Below are 21,326 nucleotides of genomic sequence, written 5' to 3'. Positions count from 1 at the left end.
ATTCGATGGCTTGGGCAGCAGCGGTGCTTCAACGCTGTATAAGGGCCTGCTGGACCTGTATATTGTTTCTTGGACTTGGACAGTACTGACCAGCTTCAATTTCATCCTTTGTCTCATGGGGGGTCGTGTGTGGAAGGACCGAAACACAGTAAGAGATCTCTCTTGAATACATCCCACGACAAGGCTTCTCTATGGTTGTGGTTCTACAAATATGAGCCATACCACATTCTTGCTTATTTTGAAAAGTGAATGGGGGCAATGTACAGTTTCGTGACATCATTCGTCATGTCCGCCCTACAGAATTGCTCGGCAAATATGAGCCAACCCTTCAAATTAGTCCCATCAAATTCAGGAAAATCAACCTTTGTGAGCCGGGTTGAAAGATCGTAGTGTTGGCCATATTGGAAGGGCTTGTTCGCAGGAAGACCGTAACAAGAAACATTAACATAGAGTCCGATGCGGGGATCTTGGCCCTTACTTGACACACCACTTTCAATGGCTGTCAAACTATTTTCAGCGACATTGAAGATTCTGTCCATATTTTGCTGAAAGGCATTGTGCACAACAGCCGATTGGGTCATGTGTTGTTGTAAGGAAGTTTGCATAGAAGCATATTGTTGGGACAGACCTTCGAGTAGGGTCTTAAGAGCATCCATCTTTTGTTTGCTGGAGGGTTCCTGTCATTCGAGAATCGTCTTGCTCTGATACCAATATGTTAAGCTTGAAACTATAACTTAGTTTTCTGACTTCTTTACTTCAATAAACGAGTTCTTGATTGATGGGACCGAGTATGGAATTCTATAATCAAGCGCAGCGGAAATAATATGAGAAGAGAATTCGAGGTTAAAGAGAGAAGAAACAAAGATGAGAAGAGAATACTACTATAATACACCTAGTAGTCCAAGATAGAGGTTCAAGACCGAGAAAATAATTAAGAGTAAGAACTTTCACAAAACTTTCATTCATGCCAAAAAAAGGGGTGGGCATCAGCATTTATAGCTGCTGAATTATCCAAGAGTAGTCGGTTACAACAACTATTAGAAATAACAGAATTCGGTTTAAAAAATGAGAAGTGATAGAGAGAGGGAATTTAGTGAGGGAATTTGGTGAGGGAATGACTTGGCATCACCTTCATTTGTTGGAAAATGTAAAAGTGGGAGGAAAAAGAGAAAAGAGAGAAATTATTTGATTTTTTCAGCGAATAAGATTATGCCAAGTCATTCCCTCACCTAATCATTTCTCTTAAAAAATATAAGAAAAGGGAAACAAAACAGAATTATTAAACAAAAATATAAATTGGCATATGTGTACAATAAGACCGAGAAAAGATGCTGGAATTATTCTAGAACCGAGTCCTTAATTTGTAGACCGTAACACATAGTTACAAAGTTTTTAAATTTAAATTGTCATGAATATACCATTAAATTTTATTCAATATTCATAATTATCAAATTATCATTTTTATTAATAGACTAAGGTTTAATTTCTATTTACATTAACGTATCACGTATCAAAGTTAGAGTGAATGTGTTTGGTTACTAGCTTACTACAATATAAAATTAAAAATAAATTATTTCATAATTTAATAAATAAATATAATTACCCTTTTGTAAGACTTAATGGTCAATATTAATCGATAAATAAATATAAATGGAACAAAGGGGTGCCGTAGCTTAAAAGGAGAGGACCTTCATAAACGGATCTTGTTGCTTTTGATTATTCCATTAATTCTTTTTATTGGGAAGATAATTAAAAGTTATTATATTATAATACTAATATTTGAAATGAGATATTTTTCTTATTAATTCATGGTACAGCATAAACATAAACAAATATAAAAGTAATGAATTAATAATAAGAATGACCAAGGTAGATCTTAGATTTATGTATGGATTAGGAGTCCACCAGAAAAAAAAAACTATAAATTTTAATTTAATATATTACTTTTTATTTTATTTAATTTTTAAAAAAAAAATATTATTATTCACCCTATTTATATTTATAATTTTCTCTTTATTTTTTAAACTCACCTTAATTTTTTTTACAAACAAAGAGGGACAATTAAAAGATAACAAATTCTTTTAATTATTATTATTTGTTTGAATTTAAAAGTTATCACTTCCCTGATAGTTAATAATACTCCCAAATCTTTATTAAAAAAAATTAATATATGACATTTTTTATCTAAAAAAAGGACATTTAACAATACAGTTGAGTTTTCCTTTTAATTGTCTTGAATTAAATCCTTTATATATTATATTTTTTTGTTTATATCATTTGACTTTTATGTTAATATAATTTAAATGTAATAAATAATAAATTTTCACCATAAATATATGATATTTGTGTAAATATTGTAAACAATAGTTTTACATTCTTCGAACAAATATTTGGGTAAATATTAAATAAATATTGTAACATTCTTTTTTTTTATATATATATATATATATATATATATATATATTAAATAATAATAATTGCAACAATCAATCCGTTTAATGTTACAAATTATCAAGATTTTTTTATATTTGTTCTGAAATTACAATGATGTCCGATGGAAGTTATTCGTTTTCTGTAACTATGAGTTCGATAGCCGGTTAGTGTTTCTATTTTTTTCTTCTTATTTTCATATTTTATCGTTATACTTAATATACATGTCTAATTTAAAAACAAAATGTCACTCAAAAATTCATCACACAATTAAGAATTCAATTTATTTAAGAGATAAGAGACAGCAAGTTATTCCAATAAATAAAAATTTCCTAAAATTTAGGAATAAAACTCACCAAAACTAACTTTATTATCTAGATTACTACAAGTTTTTCTCACAAATAAAAGATATATTATATGTTATTTTTTAATAAAAAATTATATTCTGAAATAAACTAATAGAATTGTAAAAAACATTTTTAACAACTTTAAATTAAACAATAGGTCTTTCACAACATAATATAACATTTTCTCACATTAAAATGATACATTTAGTTTTAAAAAAATTCTTTTTGATAAAGACACTCCGTCAAAATTAAAGAAAATGACTGTTAACCTAATAAAACAGAAGTTGTTAGTTTATTATTATTTAATTTTTCCTAATAAGTTATTAACTAATGTACATGCATATGAACGCCTAAAGAGGGAATTGGGTAAAATTAAGATGGTTTATTATTAATAACATTGCATAAAGCATTTATGTATATAGGAATAATTGTACAATGAAAGAAAAAATAAAGAAAAAAGGGATAATTGTACAAGATATGAACCATCTTCTTGACTTTTCTGAGCCAATTACACATGGGCAGTTGTAAATGAGAAAGATAAATGTGCAATTAAGGCATAAGTTATTATTTTTTTTTAAGTTTTATAAAATTTATATTAGAGTGAGAAAGATATCTTACCCGTCCATCTCGAATAGTGAAATATTTGTTCCCGGACTCGATTTTTATTTTACTACCCGATTTCTATTTCGAACCGAAAAAAACATATTTACCCATTATTATACCTAATGTATATCCTTCCTAATAAAATTTTAGCCTGAAAATTAAGCCTTTTTTATATTACTTGAAACAATCTATTCCGGACGGATAAAAGATCCATAACCAAAATTATGAGGCAGTTTATTTACCCATTTAACAATTTTTTTTATTCAACATATATTTTCCATTAAATATATTTTTGTTAGTAATTCAATATATTTTGACCGGCTTAAAATCATTTTAATAAGTTTAAAATATTTTTAACTCATTAAATATATATTTTTTTCATCTCTTTAAACATAGATTGACCTATATATATATGACACATTTTTACTAGAATATGACAATCTGAAATTTAATTATTTATACTATAGTTTCATAATAAATTTATAAATAAAATATGATTACTAATTAGGAGTAATAATAATCAAAACTTTTTTTTAAATGAGATTCTAACTGCTGATTATGTTTAATCATGTGCTTAACTATTATTTTCTTCTTGAAAAATATCTATTAAGTGTGCCAATAATCTATCTGACTTACAAAAAAGTCTCACTGAAATATTTATTAAATTTCAAAACAAAAATTGGACTTTAAACATAAAAATTTAAATTGTAAGAGTTTTTCATTATAAGAAAAAATATACATTATTTTTCGGTTCTTAATACCCACAAGTCTAGAATTGACTACCCGACTTGAAACATCGATCCCCTTATTTACCCTACACGATCTCGACCGCGAGTCCTTATATTGTGTGTGGCGTTGTGTCCAAAAGGAACATTGTGCTAGAATATGAAGAGAGATTCAATTGTTCCATCAATAATATGACTTAGATTTCTGCGATCTCAAAAAAAAATAGGTTAATAAATATGGTTCAAAAAGTATCCCTTATGTTGAGTTTGAGAAGGTTAATAAATATGGCTATGTCTCTTCTTTGTCACTAACAAATATGTGAAAGAATGTACTTTGTTCATCATCGTTGAGAGGCAATAACTACTCTTCTTTTTCATCACATTCCTCCCATTATATTAAATGTCTTTTAAGAGTTTTTTTTTTTCATTGAAATAACCAAAATTATTTAAAAAATTATGATCGGTAATTTATTTTGAGAAGGTGAATAATTTTTTAGTGAAAAGATTTTAAAGGTATTACTCTATAATGATAAAATAAATTTTATTTTATTTAAATAGAAAGTATTTTAATATTTGGTTAACTAATTGTGTAATGTATAAGATATATAACGATGAAATGATGATTAATTATTGTTGGATTTTAAAAAATATCTAAATCGAAACAAGCTTTTAGGGTGTGTTTGGATGATGGGAATTGCAATTGATATTTTGGATTTTAATTTTAATTTCAAAAGGATTGATATTTATTATGTTTGGGAAAATTATAAAATTGTAATTCAATTACAAATTTTATGTGAAAAAATTATAATAAATAAATTTTAAATAAATATTATGTATGTTATTAAGATATCGTTTTGAGACAATTTATTAGTGTATGTTAAATGAAAAAGAGTTTTTGTTTAGGTTCGATTGAAAAAAAATTGAAATTGTAATTCCGAATTAAACTAAGAAAGGTTGAATTGAAAATTATATTAAGGTCTGTTTGTCAATTCTGGAATTGACATTAAAATTCGGAGTTAGAAATTTCAATTCTAATTTTTAGATTTGGCACATCCTTTAACATTAAAAATTAGAATTAAAATTAAAATTTTAATGTGTGTAATTTTATAATTTTCAATACCATTTTTTCTATGTTTTTTTAAACAAATTAGTTTAATTATTTTATATTTAAAACATAAGTAACGTTTTCAACCAATATTTTTTTTTTATAATTTAGGATGTTAAAATATTGAGTTGATATATATATTTTTTTTATTAAATTAGTATTTTAAACTGATATATATTTTCTTTTAATTTAAAAAATTAATATGTGAAATTGATATTTTGTTTTTTAATTTAAAAAGTTAAAATGTATAACCGGTATTATTTAATCTATAAAGTTAACATGTTGAATAATTTTTTTTAATGATCATAATCAAAACTTAAACAAAAGTATGAACACTTAATTATCCTAATTGGTCTTATAAAATTAATATTTTAATAAAATAGATAATATATATTAAAATTATTTTTATTATATATATTTTTTAAACATAAAAATTAAATGATAATTATACAGTTTTTCTAAACATTATAATTGAATTATAATTTAATATTTTTTCTAAACATATGAATTGAATTATAGGATTATAATTCAATGACAATTTTTATAGAATTAGAATTAATATTTTAATGTTAATTTCAGTTTCACTCCTCCAAACATACCTTTATTATTAATTTGAATTTCATTAAAATTACCATTCTAATTTTTAATTTTAAATGTCTAACTAAACATAGAAAATGGAAAGTAAACTCTCTAATTCCAATTTTAGTATCACCAAACACACTTTTATAGCTTGTTTTATTGGTTAATTATTTGAAGTTTTTATTATTTAATAAATCAATAGGTTATTTGAGTTTTATTAGTTAAATTCATATAATATATTTTTTTAAATTTAAAATCTATAAAATAAAATAAAAATATTTTAATTAATAAATAATTGAATTAACCTTCAAAAATAAGTAAGGTGATAGTTGACTTTTTGGTAGAAAAACTCAATAAACCCAATATCAAACAATCTTAAACTATTTTAATTAATATAAGCAAAATTTATGTCTAGTATGACATTTAAATTCAAGTAATGGAATAAAACAGATCCATATAATTTACATCATAATTAAACTTAAACATGTTCATTAAACATCTGTCAAGGGAATTCTCAACTAATTCAATTTAGAACTTATCCTATTATTTACAAACCCTTTGTTAGCATTAAGAATTATTTTATAATAGTTTTAAATTGTGTGACAGTTGATATAAATATTTTTTCCTATTATAACTACGAATCAATCCATAAAAATCTCACTTTTAAAAAAATTATAATCAAGAACATATAACTTTTAATGAAATTGTATTTTCCATTTACTTTTACACAAATACAAGGATAAACCACACCATTATTTTTTAAAAGATCAAACTTTACTTAATTACCCACAACCAATAAAGTCAATATCAAAAAGGATTTCACAAGAAAAACACAAGAAACAAACTTAATGGATTAAAACATATATAACATGAATTTTTATAAGATAGTTATAATAATAATAATAGTAGAGATTTAGAAAGTTGTGCATAATAAAAGGGTATATATAGAAAATTAAAATGATATTAGCAATTATAGTTGAACGTATATCATTATGATTTATGAAATATTTACTACCTTATACTGATTGCTTTTTTTGTGGATTTCCATACTCTGCCCTCTTAAATGACTTCATATCCTTCTTCATTTTGGTATTAGTATCGCCCTTATATTTAATGAAATGAATAGAAAGAAGACATTTTTATTTTATTTTTTTTAAAAGAAACTCAAGAGACACACACAAAGATCGATCAAGATATGGGTAATAAGAAATTTCGTCAAGCCATTGGAGGATCATGTTTGCTAAAATGCACCGTTCAAAGTCTTGTTATTGTTCTTGTTGCTCTTGTTATAACTATAGCCTTGTATAGTCGTGCACCACCACCGCCAATTCAAGTGATGTCGCCTCCTCCGGTGGTGGTTCTCGAATTGCGGTCGCCACCACCAAAGATGACGACGGTACTAAAGGCAAAACCGGTGAAAGTAGAAGTCATGACGGTGAGTAAAAGCGAAAGAATAAGTGATTTATGGCCGGAGAGTTCATGTGATTTGTTCTCGGGGAAATGGGTTTTTGATAATCAATCATATCCTCTTTATAAAGATAGAGAATGTTCTTTCATGTTTGATGATTTGGCTTGTGAGAAATATGGTAGGCCTGATTTAAGATGGCAACAATGGAGGTGGCAACCTAATGACTGTGTTCTTCCAAGGTCACTATCTAATCTCCATCTTTTCTTTTCTTTTCAATTTTTTTGATTTACTTTTGCGAAAAAATCATGTTCACATTTAAGTATGAACCCTTCAAATTCGGTATGTTACAAGATTTTTTACTATAAAATGTGATGATACGAATACTATTAATTTTCGAGGATTCTTTGTGATATTTTTCCTATTATGAAAAGAATATTTGTTGTTTTTTTTAAAATGACATTTTTTTAAAATCCATGAGCTTATTTATGTTGAATATGATCAATTGTAGGTTTAATGGGAAGTTGTTTTTGAGTAAATTGAGGAACAAAAGACTTATGTTTGTGGGAGATTCATTAAACAGAAATCAATGGGTTTCATTGATGTGTCTCGTTGAATCTTCAATTCCTAAACCATTCAAGTCGATGAAGTTAAAGCCCCCAATGTACACTTTCAAGGCCACGGTAAGTTAACATTTTCATCTTTTTCGAAAAGAAAATAACACGTAACGGTATATTTTAGACTATTCGATTTTTTAGTGGAATGAAAACCATGAACTTTTAGCCAAATTAAGATAAATTAAATAGATTTGGCTAGAGGTTGTGAATATATGTGGTGTGAATTGTGCAAGATGTTTTGAAAATGATGCAAAATTTGATGTTTTCTTTAAGTTGGAGGGTACAATTGATGTTTAATGTTACATTTGAATTATTAGTTTACTATTATGGGGACTCTGTATTCTGATTATTGTAGTGGTTGAATAAATATTGAAATAAGTAGCTATAGTGTATTTTTAGGATGTAGTATTATGCAGCAAAAACTAACATCTTTTCTACTAATGTAAAAAAAAATTGAACTACTTTTATTTTATTAATGAATAAACATATTGTTCCTTACTATTTAACTTAATTTAAAAACAGTTCCCACAATTGTTTTCTAAAATTATTTGATTGACAACTCTATTTTAATTCTTTTTAAGGAATACAATGCTACAATCGAATTTTATTGGGCTCCGTTCTTGGTTGAGTCGAACAACGACGATGCCTCGAGTCACCGGTTAGCTGATCGTATCATTAAGCCGAAAGCTATAGAAAAACACGCGATTGTGTGGAATGATGTTGACTTTTTAGTCTTTAATACCTATCTTTGGTGGAGAGTTCCAACCTTAAAGACAATGTGAGTCCTTTTTCTCTACCAATGTTTGTTTGTTATGTATTTTTGAAAATGACAACAATTTAGGTGACCCGTTTTTAAGTGAGAATTGAATATAAGACTTTCTATAAACTATATGTTACAAAATCAGGGTGGAATCAGCATCTTTTGAAGAGCCGAATGAAAAATTCAAAATGGTGAAAAGTTTGCAAAGCTACAAGATGGTTTTGAAGACATGGTCAAATTGGATAGACAATCATATAAACAAAACAAAGACCAGAATGTTCTTCATGGGCATACCCGCCACCCATGAATGGTACAAATTACTTTTTTCTTTATTTCCTCAATTTAGAAACATATCACACAATCAAGTCACGTTCTTAAATTCAATGCAATAAATCCATACATATTAATAGTATAGAATTGAATTATACACATAGGAATAGAATTCATCTCGTACAAACAATGGTTTTACTTAACATTCTTGTCTACTCTGTTTGACTTTATTATACACATATATATACAGGTCTATCGATTGGGGTAATAAGAAAGATAAAAGATGTTTGGATGAAACGGAGCCAATCTCAAATACCCGATATTGGGGAAGAGGTTCGGATCCTGAATTTCTTAATGCAATCGGGTCTTCAATTTCGAAACTAAAAAGAACAGGATTCAACATTCATTTCATCAATATAACTCAATTATCCGAGTATAGAAAAGACGGTCATCCATCAATTTATCGGAAATTATGGCGGCCTTTGACGAAAGAGCAACTGGCTAACCCGAGAGATTACGCCGACTGCACCCATTGGTGCCTACCCGGAGTTCCCGATGTTTGGAATGAGCTTCTACTTGCCTACATTCTCCGTTAACGGGCCAGGGTCGGGTCGGATAGAAATTCTTAAAGTGTTAATTAGTATTGTACTTTAATTAATTAATAGTAATATTTCTTATGTTGTTCATACAAACTGTTATTTATGCTCAATGTATTAACTATTACATATTTATATATGTACTACAATAACCAATATATACAATATATAAATTATAAGTCATGGCTTCTTAGACACCCATTGTGACTAGATTGTCTTTTTTTTTTTTTAATTGTATGATATTTGTTTGCATATTAATTCAAATTAGTAATCAATTCATTAAGTTAGTTGATGCATATGATATGTCCTTAAACCCTAAACATTACACTAGGTTTGAAGATAACCTAAATCAAGACATTAGTTTGAACATAAATTGAATCAAGACCGATAAAATTAAGAATTGAGTTTATTAATCAATTAAAAACTTATAGAATTAAGAATTCATTTCAATAAGTAAGAGTAATTACTTTAAAACAACATAGAAAGTGGAAATAATCGATTTAAGAGATTATGAATTCATCTCAAAACGCTTTGAATTGTTGGGGTTTATGTCATTTTTATTTTTTTTTAACATTTTTATTATAAATAATATAATTGTATTATTAACTTAGTTTAGTTGGGTAGTTATCTTTTTTATAAATTTAATGACAAAATATAGTTTTAAAAACAAAATTTCAGTGATTACTTTAAATATATAAGTTATATATTATTATTAATTTGTATATATTAATACATTTTTATTATAAATAATATAATTGTATTATTAACTTAGTTTAGTTGGGTAGTTATCTTTTTTATAAATTTAATGACAAAATATAGTTTTAAAAACAAAATTTCAGTGATTACTTTAAATATATAAGTTATATATTATTATTAATTTGTATATATTAATACATATAAAATTAATTTAAATATTAAAAAATAATTAACACTGAAAAAAATAATAGTTATAAAATCAATTAAATTCATATATATATATATATATATATATATATATATATATATATTAAAAAAATCTTAGTTTAAGATTTTTGTTTAAATTTTAATTTGTTAGTTTACTTTACAAAATCGTAAAATTTTAACTGTAAAACTCGATATTTATATGTTTTGGACTGAATTGGTCTTAGTATCTTCCAAAACTTTATAAAATTTAGATAATTTAGAGGTTAGAGTAGTTGATAAAGCTAAAGAAAACATTAATAAATAATATATTAGGTGGACAAATTTTGTTGATTCCATTTATTTCATACAAAGACAAATTCATTTGTAATAATTGATATCCAATTATGACCTAATCTATCATAAGCAATTATAATTTGAACTATATAGTAAACAAACAATGATAGAAATGAAATCAATAATGGGACCAACGGGAAAGATCATGGAATGTAGGTTTTATTGCAGAAAGATGATGATCTTAGCAGGATCATTAATGGTGATGGCAGCTGTTTATTTAACAAGAAAATCAGATCAGACCACCCACCACCGGATAATGATGATGCCGGCGGCCGGCCGGAATAATCATAATAATGAGATGATGACAGAATCATGTGATATTTTCTCAGGGAAATGGGTGTATGATGATATATCATATCCTTTATATAAAGAAAAGGAATGTAGTTTCATGCTTGATGAATTCTCTTGTGAAAAGTTTGGAAGAAAGGATACTATGTATCAACATTGGAGATGGAAACCTCACCAATGTCATCTTCCAAGGTTTGATCTTTTTCTTTTTTCTTTTGTAAATCTTTCGGTTCGAACACTCGAACCCATGACCCTAAGGGACCAGGGTCGCCCTAGGGTGAGGCGAGCTAGGTAAAGCCTAAACCCTTAAAACTAAATAAATTAGCATTATAAAGTATATTTAACCAATTAAACTAGATTATATTTTTTTTTTTAAACTATTCTATTCTATTATATGTTTCATTATAGCATACAAGTTAAACAAAATTAAGACTATTTTTTCGACTAGGGCCTCCAAATTTTGGGGTCGGCTCGGTTTAGGAATTCAGTGACGGCCCTATATTTTGCGCCGCCAGAACAATGTACAAAAGTGAGAAAAATAATTTGACTGCCTAGTTTTATTTAAAAAAATTGTTAGTGATATTTGAATACATAACCAAATAAAAAATTTTCAATTTTCATCATCTTCCAGAGGACAACACTTTACTAAACACTATTATGTTTAAAAATGTCAATAAATTTAGACAAATATCATTTCTTATATTAAATGGACTGCTTTGGGGTGGGTGCCCTAACCCGTGAGTTTGTTGGGCTTACCAGAGCCCTATATATAGGTTAATGCATTGAATTATGAGTATTACTTTTTATATTCTAAATTAAGTCATACAAATCATGAAAGGTTCAATGCAAGGGAGTTTTTAAGGAAGCTAAGAGGAAAGAGAATGGTTTTTGTTGGTGACTCACTTAGTAGGAACCAATGGGTTTCATTGGTCTGTTTGGTAGAGTCTTCACTTGATCATTTGCACATATCTAGCCATGTAAATGGCTCCATGTATACATTCAAGTCCACTGTGAGTTTTTGTTAATTTTCTCAATCTTTTTGGGCTGAAAATCAAGTTAAAAAATTTAAACAATGGGTGATTGATTTTAGTACTTTTAATGAAATAGGAATACAATGTTTCTATTGAGTTTTATTGGGCACCTTTCCTGGTCGAATCGAATTGCGATGATCCCATAAATCATCGAGTGGAGAATCGTATCGTTAGAGCTCATGCCATTGAGAAGCATGCCAAATATTGGACAGATGCCGACATTGTGATATTTGATTCATACATTTGGTGGCTGGACCACTCGATCAAGATCATGTAAGTAATATACATTTTATAATTGAGTACCAAAAACATTGTTACAAAATAAAAATCGCAAAACTTTACAATATTTTCAAACTGAAATTCTATTTTAGCACCAACAAACAAAATATTATCAAATTGTTGTAAGAAGTCAATTAACCAACTATACCATAATATAATATTTAAAGTTATAACATATATATATATATCTTAACTTTCTTATGGAGTTGGTCAATTATGATTAGGTGGGGATCTTTTGAAGACAACCCAGATGAAAGAAGATACAAAGAAATGAATTTGTTGAGTAGATACAAAATGGGTCTCAATACATGGTCAGATTGGATAGAAAAACATGTCAATCTCACCAAAACCCAATTGTTTTTCATTAGCATGTCACCTTCACACCTTAGGTATTATTAATTAATAATTGATCATTCTTTTTAATAACAATAAATTCATTTGTTTAGTTAACTAGAATTTTTGCATGCAGGGCTAGTGAATGGGGAATGGAAGAGGGCAACAACAATTGCTACAACGAAACAAAGCCAATTTTAGGAAAAGAAGGTTATTGGGGAAGTTTATCAAATGCGAAAATGATGAGAATAGTGGAAGGGGAAATAGAGAAATTGAGATCGAAATCGGTTAAGATTAAACTTTTGAATGTAACGCAATTGTCTGAGTATAGAAAAGATGGACATCCTTCGATTTATAGAAGACAATGGGAGCCGGCGAGTAAACTAGACCGGTCTAATCCTCCAAGTTATGCAGATTGTGGTCATTGGTGCCTTCCTGGTGTTCCAGATGTTTGGAATGAGTTACTTTATGCTTATATAATCATGCAATCATCTTAATAGATCTTTCTTTGTTTATTTATTCATTTTATTTTTATTTTCGACAAGGTTATTATTAATTGTTGTTTTAAAAGTGGAAATGTCAATAATAATAATAAAAAATAAGTACATTAGAATCTGTATTCAAAGTGTTCATTTTGTCAAATCAGATATTTTATATGTATTCAGAGTATTCGTTTAATAATAGGTCTAATAAATTGACTTATCAAAATTTTAATCTAAGAGAGGTTTTATCAAATGAACAAATAACATTTTTTTTAATTAATTTGTCACATTTTTAAATTAAATGATATTTAGAGACGAATTTGAGTATTATTTTTGAGATTTATACATTTTAATTTGTCAAAGTTGATTTGAGTGACTACAAAATGATTAATATGAGGAAAAATTTGAGAAAAACTGAATAGAGATCAATTTTGTATTTATTTTTAAAAGAACTTCATAACGACATAACTTTGTGTAAGACTACAAATTAAACGTATTTGTATTTTAAATTAAATATTTATTTTTCAAATATACAGATTGAAATACTCTAAAAAAATGTGTAACATGTGAGAATAATTAAAAAATCGAATGAAAAGATAAATTGCTATTTTACTTTTACAAATGTGATAAATTAATTAAAAAAGAAAAATATTATGTTTAAGTAATAAGATTGTCGTTAATTCGTCAGAAAAAAAACCTTATAGTTGGAGTATCATATCATCTAACCGGGCTTACACTCTAGTGATGAGTCTTCGTTCCTTTCTCGTTTTTTCAATAAAAGACGAGAAGAGTAGTAGTAAGAGGCTAGACCATCTAGCCGACAGAAAGCAATCCAACAAGTCGGTACAATAATTCTATCAATGAGTTCATGTCCATGTGATTTTTAAATTTTTGATAAAAGAAATGGGAGAATGCCGCTACTATTAATGAGAAGACTACTTCTTGGTTTTTGAGACTTTCTTCCCATAAGTTTTTCTATACAATTTCTGAAATAGAGTTCAAACTCTACCAGGGGAGATGAGTAAAAGCTTTCTCTTATATACGATACCTACCATGGAAGGAGTCTCAATATCTTTTCTCGGATTCTTTATCATGCCACACATGGAAAGATTTCCGTTGATAGATAAGAAAGAGAGCTCCCCCTTGAACAGACTCAACAAGCTCAATTACATCGATCCTGTCTCTACTCCAGAGGTGTACTTTGTACTGTCTTGAGGTCATATAGATTGGAACCCATAGCAACAAGAACGAAAGTGCAACACTAAATAACGGTATCACGCCTTCGCTTCGAGTAGGGCTGTAGGCAATTGACTCTTTTCCATGTTCGGAAAGCATGCTGTCAAAGATTCGTTATCCCTCAAGTATATAGGGTAGAGTATAGGAAGGTTTTGATACAATTAAAAAGTCAACTCAATCAACTAGTCAAGTTATATTCCGAGATCGCATAGGTGGAATGGAGTTATATTCCGAGATCGCATAGGTGGAATGGAAGCCATGGAATCCATTGGGAGAAGTGGTGGCGTTTGGTTGCTATGGAATGATAATGTTGTTATGACTATTATAAGGAAGACACAATTTTCAATGTTTCAACTTTTATTTAAGCTGACCAAATTCAAATCATAAATATTAATATAAAATATTTTAGTTAATAAATTAAATAATATAATTAATGAGAAGTTGATTAAAATAATATTTAATTATGGCCTACATATTTAGTTTTAAAAAAAACATAAATCAAGACCCAAGTCATATTCATTCTTAAACATTATGACAGGAAATATTTGCATACATAATTTATAAGAAATTGAAATAGATAAAATGATTTTATATAAAAGTGAACTAAAAAAATAAGTTTATGTAAAATCTGTAGTTGGGTAAAATTTTATTGTCAAACTAATTTTCATTTTAACATTTTGTTATTTAAAAAAATCTAAATACCAAAATAGCTTGGCTTTTTATCTATTACCAAAAATACCCTTCTAAATTTTGTATTTTTAAAATATAATAATAAATTCAGAGAATCCGAGTGGGGTGTGCAAAATCTCATATAATCAAAATTTGACCCCTCTTCTCTCTTATGAGCTTATTTTCTAAACAAAATTTATTTATATTATAAAATAATATCAAATTTTTTTTACTATTTTTTTTTTTTTATAAAATCAACTTTATTATTTTTTTCAAATAATCCCACTAACAAAAAAAAATAAAGCTGACAAGAGTCTAGACTAGAAGAAGATCTCAAGAAGAAGAAGGCCCCTTTTACAAACCACAACAGGCCCCCCAGGCCCCGGGCAAGGGATTGAAATCATCATCAGATTAATCTATTTTAGATCAAGAATCTTATCTAAAACATAACCAAAGTATACAATATATATTTCATCAAACATATACACATATTCAGTCAGCAATATTCGAAAGTAAGGGTCGAAGAATCTATAAAGCTCAGGAGGGATAGCGCCGTCTTGAGTTTCATAAGCTGTGGTGCTATCCATCCTGAGTTTTATTGCTTCTTCACCCTCTTTTCCGCTAGATAGCCAGTTTCATGGGCTGTGTAATGATCTGATCCGATCTTACAACAATGATTCTGGTTGGTTTCGCGTGGAATTCTTACCTGGTAGCTGTTGGTTTCGATAAATTTGTAGTTTTCCAAATAACCAGTAATAGTATTAACCTAACACTCATTAGTTTCAATCCACTCACCACTAGTAGGATGATGAATGCTTCAATTGAGACTAGTTCTTCATTTCATATGAAGAAACCAAACTACTCTAATTGTCTGCATTTCTTTGCTCTTCATCATTCCAACATTTTACTGAACCAACCATGTTTGATATGCATTTAAGGATCTAATTGAAAACAAATAAGAGCAATAATTTTATGAATCGAATCACAGTTTATAATGCAGCTCTAGTATGATCTTCATAAGCTTCCTAAGTCTTCTACTATGTATACACAACAACAACAACAAAAAGGCTAAACCAATAGAAAATTCAGCAAACAAAATAGTAGCAAATTTGCATTTTCAATAAAAAAGAAAGAAAAAAAATAGCTACTTTCTTGTTTCCCTCCATCATCCATCATCCATCAATCCAAAATCAAGATAAACATGGATAATATGACTCTTGTTATGTAATAATCAGTCTAAACGCATGAAAAAGAACAGAAAGACAGTATACGAGACTAAAAAATGAACAAAGATCATTTGAATGATATAACAAATTCATAAAGCAGACTGCAAATTATACCCACAGATCTGATGATCCTCAAACACGAGCAGCCACAACAGAAGCAACAGAATTGGCAGATGGACCAGAGAGGAATGAAAGGAATCCAGTAGATCCAACTTCTTGATCATCCAAGAACAGATCTTCCGGCATCCTAAAAGCTCCATGGGTGCAAACAATAGCCAACCCAACAACCAATGCAGAGATCAGAACCGAACCGACCGATGTCAAGAAGATCACAACTATGCTAGTAATAACAAGAATACCCAGAGTTTCCTTATCAGAATATGTTCGCCCAAAAAACACAACCGGCTGATCTGCCGGTCGGAAGAGATAGAGGAAGATCCAAGCGGCGAGAAGAGCAACAAGGAGGATCAGAGAGAAGGGGTTTGAAAGGAGAGAAATGCCGAGAACAACAGCGATTAGGGCGGAGTAATTTACACGGAAATAGGAATAGTTCTTGCGAATACGCTGTGTAGCTTCAGATATTGAATCCGGCCTAGAGAAGGCAGATCGGTCGATTAGCTCGGACCAAGGACGTCGTTGGGCGAAACCATTGCGGACTGTTTCGGAAATGTTGGAGATGAATGAACGGATAGCCGGAGTTGCGATTGGCGGCTGAGATTGAGCGGCGCCGGTGGATTGGGTGTTGGAAATTGGGACAATTACAGGCGCTGATGAAGTCATTGATTCGATTTCAAGATTGTGAATTTTGTGGAAAAGGGTTGGAAGAAGAAGGAGACGCGAAATTGGGGTGAAATATAATACATATGAAGAAGGGGCGGTCGATCTTGTAAAATCAAACGCGTCATTTAGACGCAAACGCAAACGCAACGCGACAACGTTACGCAAACGTGGTTAATGTCCCTGTTTAAGGTTGGTGACACAAAATCTTATGTCATTTATGTGACATATTCATTTTTAACATTTAACTTATTTTCACTTGAAATTTATTTTATTTTATGATAGGATGACTATTGAATTTTTAAATAAGGTCTAATTTTGTTATTTGGTTTAAAATGTTTAAAATTAATTAATATTGTTTATATTAGTTTTTTAAAATTATTTAATTGGTTGATTGAGTTCAATTTAGTGGGATGATCAATTTTAATAGTTAAAAGAACTAAAAATAAAAAATAACAATAAACTAATACATGTAAAACTGATTAAATATAAGTAGGGATATTTTCCTACCATATTAAAATTTGGATATTTCAGTACAAAATCAATATTAGATCGTTTCTATAAAAAAAATATATTATTAATTGAAAAAAAAGTTGGTATAAGACTAAACAATAAGAAAATTATAAGAAGAAAAATATATTCAAATTTGTTAAAAGAAAAAAAAAATATTTGAAAAAAATATATATAATATAGATTGTGTTAATCTAATTTAAAAATAAAAATTTAGTTATTTATAATTTCATTATTAATAAGTATTATATCTTTTCAATTTAAAAATATTATTTTAATATATACAAAATTTAAGACTAAACTTATTTTTGATATACCAAAAAAAATAATCAATATTTTACATCAAAATATTTTATATATACTAAAAATATCAATAATTTTCCAACACCTAATTAAATATACAGTTTTTCTTAATAAATAATATAAGAATCTAGTTAGAAAAATAGTTTTACTAATAGTCATAAATTCAAGTAATTTTTTTTTTAAGTTAACATAAAAAAATCAACAAATATATGACTATCAAAATTCAAACCCAAATTATTTACTTACAAAAATGTCCAAATACACATAATTTTTTGTCGTTTTCACCCGAACTGTATGGCTAAATATAAAGTCTTGAACAGAGTATAATCGGATACATCATTAACCAAATAGAATAAGGTCTAAAGATAAAGTTTTGAAATAAGAGAATAATTTCAGTGGAGATAGGATGATATTCTTAAAAAAGAGTAATATTAAACCAATAACCATCCAGACTTCTCCATACATAATGGATTATCCCATAAAATATTTTTGTTTGACATCCAAAACAAAGTTTATTCGAATGTCTCATCATATCATCCATCATTTCATGATATAGAAGTCGAGATTTTAAGAGGAATGTACTAACAAAGACCGACACAATAATACCACCATAGAGTTAAAGTAACACCACCGATTCTAGAAGGTCCGAAGAAACTGAGATCGATTCTAGAAGGTGGAGCCGTTCCATCCAAAGTTAGAGCCCTGCACAACAACAACATGAGAAGAACTCGTATTACCACTTAAGGAACGAATGTATGTATATATGAATGTCAGAGAATGCAAAACACATAATTAAGTTCTTCATGGGTAGTGAATACAAAGTAATAAAGGGGATAAACAAATCAAATCAAACAAAACAAACATTAGTCAGACAATTTTAACCAGTGAAGTTTGTTGTTTATTTACAGGATCATCTAGAACTGGTGTAAAGCATGAAGACACTGTGCATATTCTTGAATTTGATTGGCCTAAACAAACAGGAACGCTGAAATGAGGATAAACAAGTGCAGATATTGATTTGTTTAGGTAATTTAGAAAAAAGTTTAGATGTCTTTGCCTTTGTGTCGTAAAATTTCAGGAAGAAACGAGACTTGGGTACATTCAACTTGGTTTCCAGTATGGTCGAAATTGCTGCGCTTAACTTCTTGTTGGTATCAGGTGTAAGTCCTCCAATTGACACCAATTCCCCATAAGCTGCTGGCTCTTCAGTCCCACCAAATGCAATTGGTATTGAACCTTTCAACACAATCATCACATACTGCAAAAAAAGAGAGTTAATCAAACCTTAATAGTGTATCCATGATCCAGCTATCTTTCTAGATGTCTAGCTAAAGATGGATCTTTCTGTATTGATTCTCACTTATCAATGAATGGAGCACATCATAACTTAGATAAACAATCGAACAAACAAAGATGACAAAATAAGAAAACAAACCCACAACTTCAAATCAAGGGTGTCAAAAGGATAATCAATATATTCTCCAAATCAACTAAACCCAGATGGTATATGGACATAACCGATCGAGAAAGTTCAATTTCTGTTCATAAAGTTGTTTATGTACACCTCTTCAATAGAACAAGCTAAACCCGTAGATTTATCTAGAATACACAGGCATAAAGAAAGGAGCAAAATGAAAAGGATGAAGAGAGAACAGAAACATACAGATTCGGGTTTGCCGATGATATTGGCGACGGATTTAGTAGATTCCTTGAGGATATCGGAGATATCAACACCCTCGAGAGTAACATTAGTCGAGATGTTAAGGCAAGGCATTTTCTCACTCTATCTCTTATAGTAATATCTCTCGTTGATCTCCTGAAACCAAAACCCTTGTTTTCTGCTGTCTGGATTCTGGAAAATGTTTCATCTCCGCCATTAAACATATATCTGGATTGGTGAAATTATGCAATGACGAAAATAACCCTAAACCATATAAAATTACCCTCAAACCATATAAAAGATTGTATCCAATTAATTTTGTCAAATATTTGTTTGTAACCTAATCAATATATTTGTCAAAAAAAAAAAAACTCACTAAAATTAATTAAGTGGCAATAGTGTTGATACTTATACTCACTTATAATTTATTAAGTTGAAGTGAGTTAACCTCCTATATTAAAAATAATTATGTAATTTAATAAATATCTCAGTAGATATATATAAATTATTATTTTTATTTATAAATAAATAAATTCTTATAAATAATAAATTAAAACAAATTTATTTTGCCGGTTAGGTTTACTATTGATTTTTTAATGGGTTGTCCTCCTTAACCTATTGGCTTACTACAGGGTTTAACCATATATATATGGTTGAGTAATAAAATATTATGAAGTCAAATTTTTATTTTTTTAAAATAAATAAATATTATTACAATATGATATAAATAATAATTATTTAACATAAAAACAAAATTAATACAAATCTCGATTCTCCAAAGTAGAATCAAAGAATCACCAAACACACTTAAAACATAAGGTTAAATATTTGGAATATAAACAATAAAAAATGTAAGAAAAAAAATGTTTACCAACGAACAAAAATAATAGTGTTAACGAGTTTAGAGATTCTCAAGAATATTGATGAGTTCATATACTGCCTCACTACTTTTCTCGTATAGACATCCTATATAATAATAATAATAGTGTTATAGAGTAAACACATAGATCGATCGTAATTATTGAACAGTGTTCCCTTCTTCTTAAGAAACTATTTTAATTCTTATTTAAAATATGGTTTGTTTTCGTGTTAAAATTAGCCAACTAAAAAAATTATCCCATATATATTAACTTAATGTAAGTGCAACACATGATTGGTAATCTTTCCTTCCTCTCATTATTTAGTTTTATTTAATGCAACTTTTATTATCGAACTTATGTTAACTAGCATGAATATCGTGTATTTGTAAGTTTAAGAATATAAACAAAATATTATTTATTTATAAATAGTTTAAATAAAATTAATATTATTCAAATTTAATTAATTTAAAATTAATTTTAGTTGGTAAAAATTAAATTAATCTAAAATTTAATGTTAACTTATATTTTAAAATTCTAAAATAAAAAAAAAATTACAAGTTTTAAAAACACTTAAAAGAAATGTAGATTTTCTTCTTAATAAAAACCAAGTCAATTACACTATTGATATTGTTAGTTACTATAAATCGATCTAGAAATTTTACTTAAAGTTGTGTCATATATTTTGCTCTTATCTAAAGTAATGTTAGACGTGTTTTACACTATTACCGACATCTTATCCATTATCACGATATTTTTTACCACCACTTCGACAAACCAACCACCAATCACACAATCCACATCTCATATTGTGACCTCACACACTTTCACACACATATTCTCTCGTCAAATCAACCACCATTCTCAATCGACCTCTCATATCATGAGTCATGACCTCAGATTTTTCACATGCCTCTTATCACACTCGACAAACCAATCGCCAATCACCAATCTCAATCGACCTCTAGTATCGGAGCTCACACATTTTCACATTTCGGTCAA

General features: G+C 28.3%; 4 protein-coding genes across 5 annotated transcripts; 2 read left to right on the top strand and 2 right to left on the bottom strand.

Moving 5' to 3' along the window:
* Positions 1 to 6,984: 6,984 nt before the first annotated feature.
* On the top strand, positions 6,985 to 9,468 carry LOC124910131 (protein trichome birefringence-like 34). The gene is made up of 5 exons (XM_047450749.1): positions 6,985 to 7,436; positions 7,706 to 7,877; positions 8,393 to 8,589; positions 8,717 to 8,881; positions 9,092 to 9,468. Exons 1-5 carry the CDS (start codon positions 6,985 to 6,987, stop codon positions 9,435 to 9,437), a joined length of 1,332 nt encoding a protein of 443 aa, XP_047306705.1. The 3' UTR covers positions 9,438 to 9,468.
* A 1,329-nt stretch (positions 9,469 to 10,797) lies between these two features.
* Positions 10,798 to 13,101, top strand: LOC124910120 (protein trichome birefringence-like 34). The gene is made up of 5 exons (XM_047450741.1): positions 10,798 to 11,153; positions 11,800 to 11,971; positions 12,069 to 12,265; positions 12,496 to 12,660; positions 12,741 to 13,101. Exons 1-5 carry the CDS (start codon positions 10,798 to 10,800, stop codon positions 13,099 to 13,101), a joined length of 1,251 nt encoding a protein of 416 aa, XP_047306697.1.
* A 2,988-nt stretch (positions 13,102 to 16,089) lies between these two features.
* On the bottom strand, positions 16,090 to 17,062 carry LOC124914384 (PRA1 family protein B4-like). The gene has a single exon (XM_047454926.1). It carries the CDS (start codon positions 16,995 to 16,997, stop codon positions 16,350 to 16,352), a length of 648 nt encoding a protein of 215 aa, XP_047310882.1. The 5' UTR covers positions 16,998 to 17,062; the 3' UTR covers positions 16,090 to 16,349.
* A 1,152-nt stretch (positions 17,063 to 18,214) lies between these two features.
* Positions 18,215 to 19,669, bottom strand: LOC124914369 (macrophage migration inhibitory factor homolog). Of its 2 annotated transcripts, XM_047454908.1 has the most exons (4): positions 19,471 to 19,669; positions 18,865 to 19,065; positions 18,714 to 18,775; positions 18,215 to 18,509 (listed from the first exon to the last, which is right to left on the bottom strand). In XM_047454908.1, the coding sequence occupies exons 1-3, from the start codon at positions 19,579 to 19,581 to the stop codon at positions 18,722 to 18,724; spliced, it is 366 nt and encodes a 121-aa protein (XP_047310864.1). In that variant the 5' UTR covers positions 19,582 to 19,669; the 3' UTR covers positions 18,215 to 18,509; positions 18,714 to 18,721. The 2 variants fall into 2 exon arrangements, with proteins under 2 accessions (XP_047310864.1, XP_047310871.1); XM_047454915.1 differs by lacking the exon at positions 18,714 to 18,775 and having other exon boundaries at positions 19,471 to 19,668.
* Positions 19,670 to 21,326: the final 1,657 nt, after the last annotated feature.

The sequence above is a fragment of the Impatiens glandulifera genome, chromosome 1 (assembly GCF_907164915.1).
Source record: "Impatiens glandulifera chromosome 1, dImpGla2.1, whole genome shotgun sequence".
Lineage (NCBI taxonomy): Eukaryota > Viridiplantae > Streptophyta > Magnoliopsida > Ericales > Balsaminaceae > Impatiens > Impatiens glandulifera.
The sequence above is the reverse complement of the archived record's forward strand: the minus strand, read 5'-3'. Positions and strand labels throughout refer to the sequence as shown.